The sequence below is a fragment of the Helobdella robusta genome (assembly GCF_000326865.2).
Source record: "Helobdella robusta unplaced genomic scaffold HELROscaffold_9, whole genome shotgun sequence".
In the NCBI taxonomy this organism is placed as follows: domain Eukaryota; kingdom Metazoa; phylum Annelida; class Clitellata; order Rhynchobdellida; family Glossiphoniidae; genus Helobdella; species Helobdella robusta.
The window spans coordinates 1,223,312-1,224,538 of NW_008705512.1; the positions used below are offsets into that span (position 1 = coordinate 1,223,312).

At 22.7% G+C, this 1,227-nt stretch overlaps 1 protein-coding gene across 1 annotated transcript in view; it reads right to left on the reverse strand.

Annotated features, from left to right (window-relative positions):
- Nucleotides 1-992, reverse strand: part of HELRODRAFT_108581 (hypothetical protein) — an 8,246-nt gene extending 7,254 nt beyond the window's left edge. The window contains exons 1-2 of the mRNA XM_009033075.1: nucleotides 861-992; nucleotides 1-21 (exon numbers count right to left, since the gene is read on the reverse strand). Of these exons, the coding sequence (XP_009031323.1) occupies nucleotides 1-21; nucleotides 861-903 (64 nt within the window). The 5' untranslated portion in view covers nucleotides 904-992. The remainder of the gene's footprint in view (nucleotides 22-860) is intronic.
- Nucleotides 993-1,227: the final 235 nt, after the last annotated feature.

A 1,227-nucleotide genomic window follows, 5' to 3' on the forward strand; every position in this document is an offset into this window, starting at 1 on the left:
TAGATTCAAAGATGGTTTTCTCTTAAAAATAAATAAATTAAAATTACAATTATAGTTAAAATAGAAATTAAAGAAAGACTTTCAAAAAATTAATTAAAATATGAAATTGCAATGAAAAAATTATTTATTAAAGAAAGAAACAAACAGATAATGAGAACACTAGAAAAACAAGAAAAAGATAAACAAAAACAAAACAAAATCAAGTAGTCAATCAAAAATCCAAATCAAATTGATCATTTCAATTTCTAGATTTCTTATGGTTATTTATATAATATGTCATGTTATTCTAGTCTTGAGATTTACTTATTCTTATATATATTTAATCAGTCATATGAAAATGAAATAAATTATTATAATTATATTATAATTAAATTATTAATAATTTAATATAATTTATATAATTATATTATATAATATGTATTATAATAATTTTATATGATAATGAATTATTTTATTACTATTATTTTCTATTAGTTAACTTACTATCTTCTTATATCACAAACAATTCAAAATTAAATTAAAAGTTTGATCTAGCTAGCAACTAGCTGAACACTTTTTAAAAAATAATGAATCAATAACTGAATATAACAGAAATAAAATCCAATAAGGTTTTTAATTATAATTATAATTAAAAAACTCTTTTCTTCTTCTAAGTTCAGTGTCATTTGCTTTTTTTTTCTTGTGACTGAGGTTATGTCTCTCTTTGTTTTGTCATTTTGAATTTTTAATAAAATAAAGATAATAAAACTAACCAAACTATTAAATATTATTAATACATTAATTATTAATATTAATATAGTAAATATGAAAAAATAGACAAAGCAAGTTAATTAAATAAAATATTAAAAAAAAAAACCAACCGACAAGGCCGTCAAAAGATGAGTAGCCATTAAAAGCGGTCATCTTGATGGAAGGAAAGAAATTAAAATAAAATTACTAACAAAGCCGTGATTAGATGACTATTAGATAGTTAAATCAGATGAAAACAAAAACAAATTGGAATTTAGAGATGGAGTGATAGGAGGGATGCTGCAGGCACCATCTTCCAATTTCCAACCGAGAACAGGTCCAAAATGTGCTTAAGTTTTTAATTTAATCGGAATTGATTTTTTGAAAACTATATATGTAAAAAAAATGAGTAACAGAGTCCAGTGACCTAAAGATAGCCGGAAAACGAGCTAAAACGCCGTGAACGAACGACGAACGAACGAATGAACGATGAAAAGT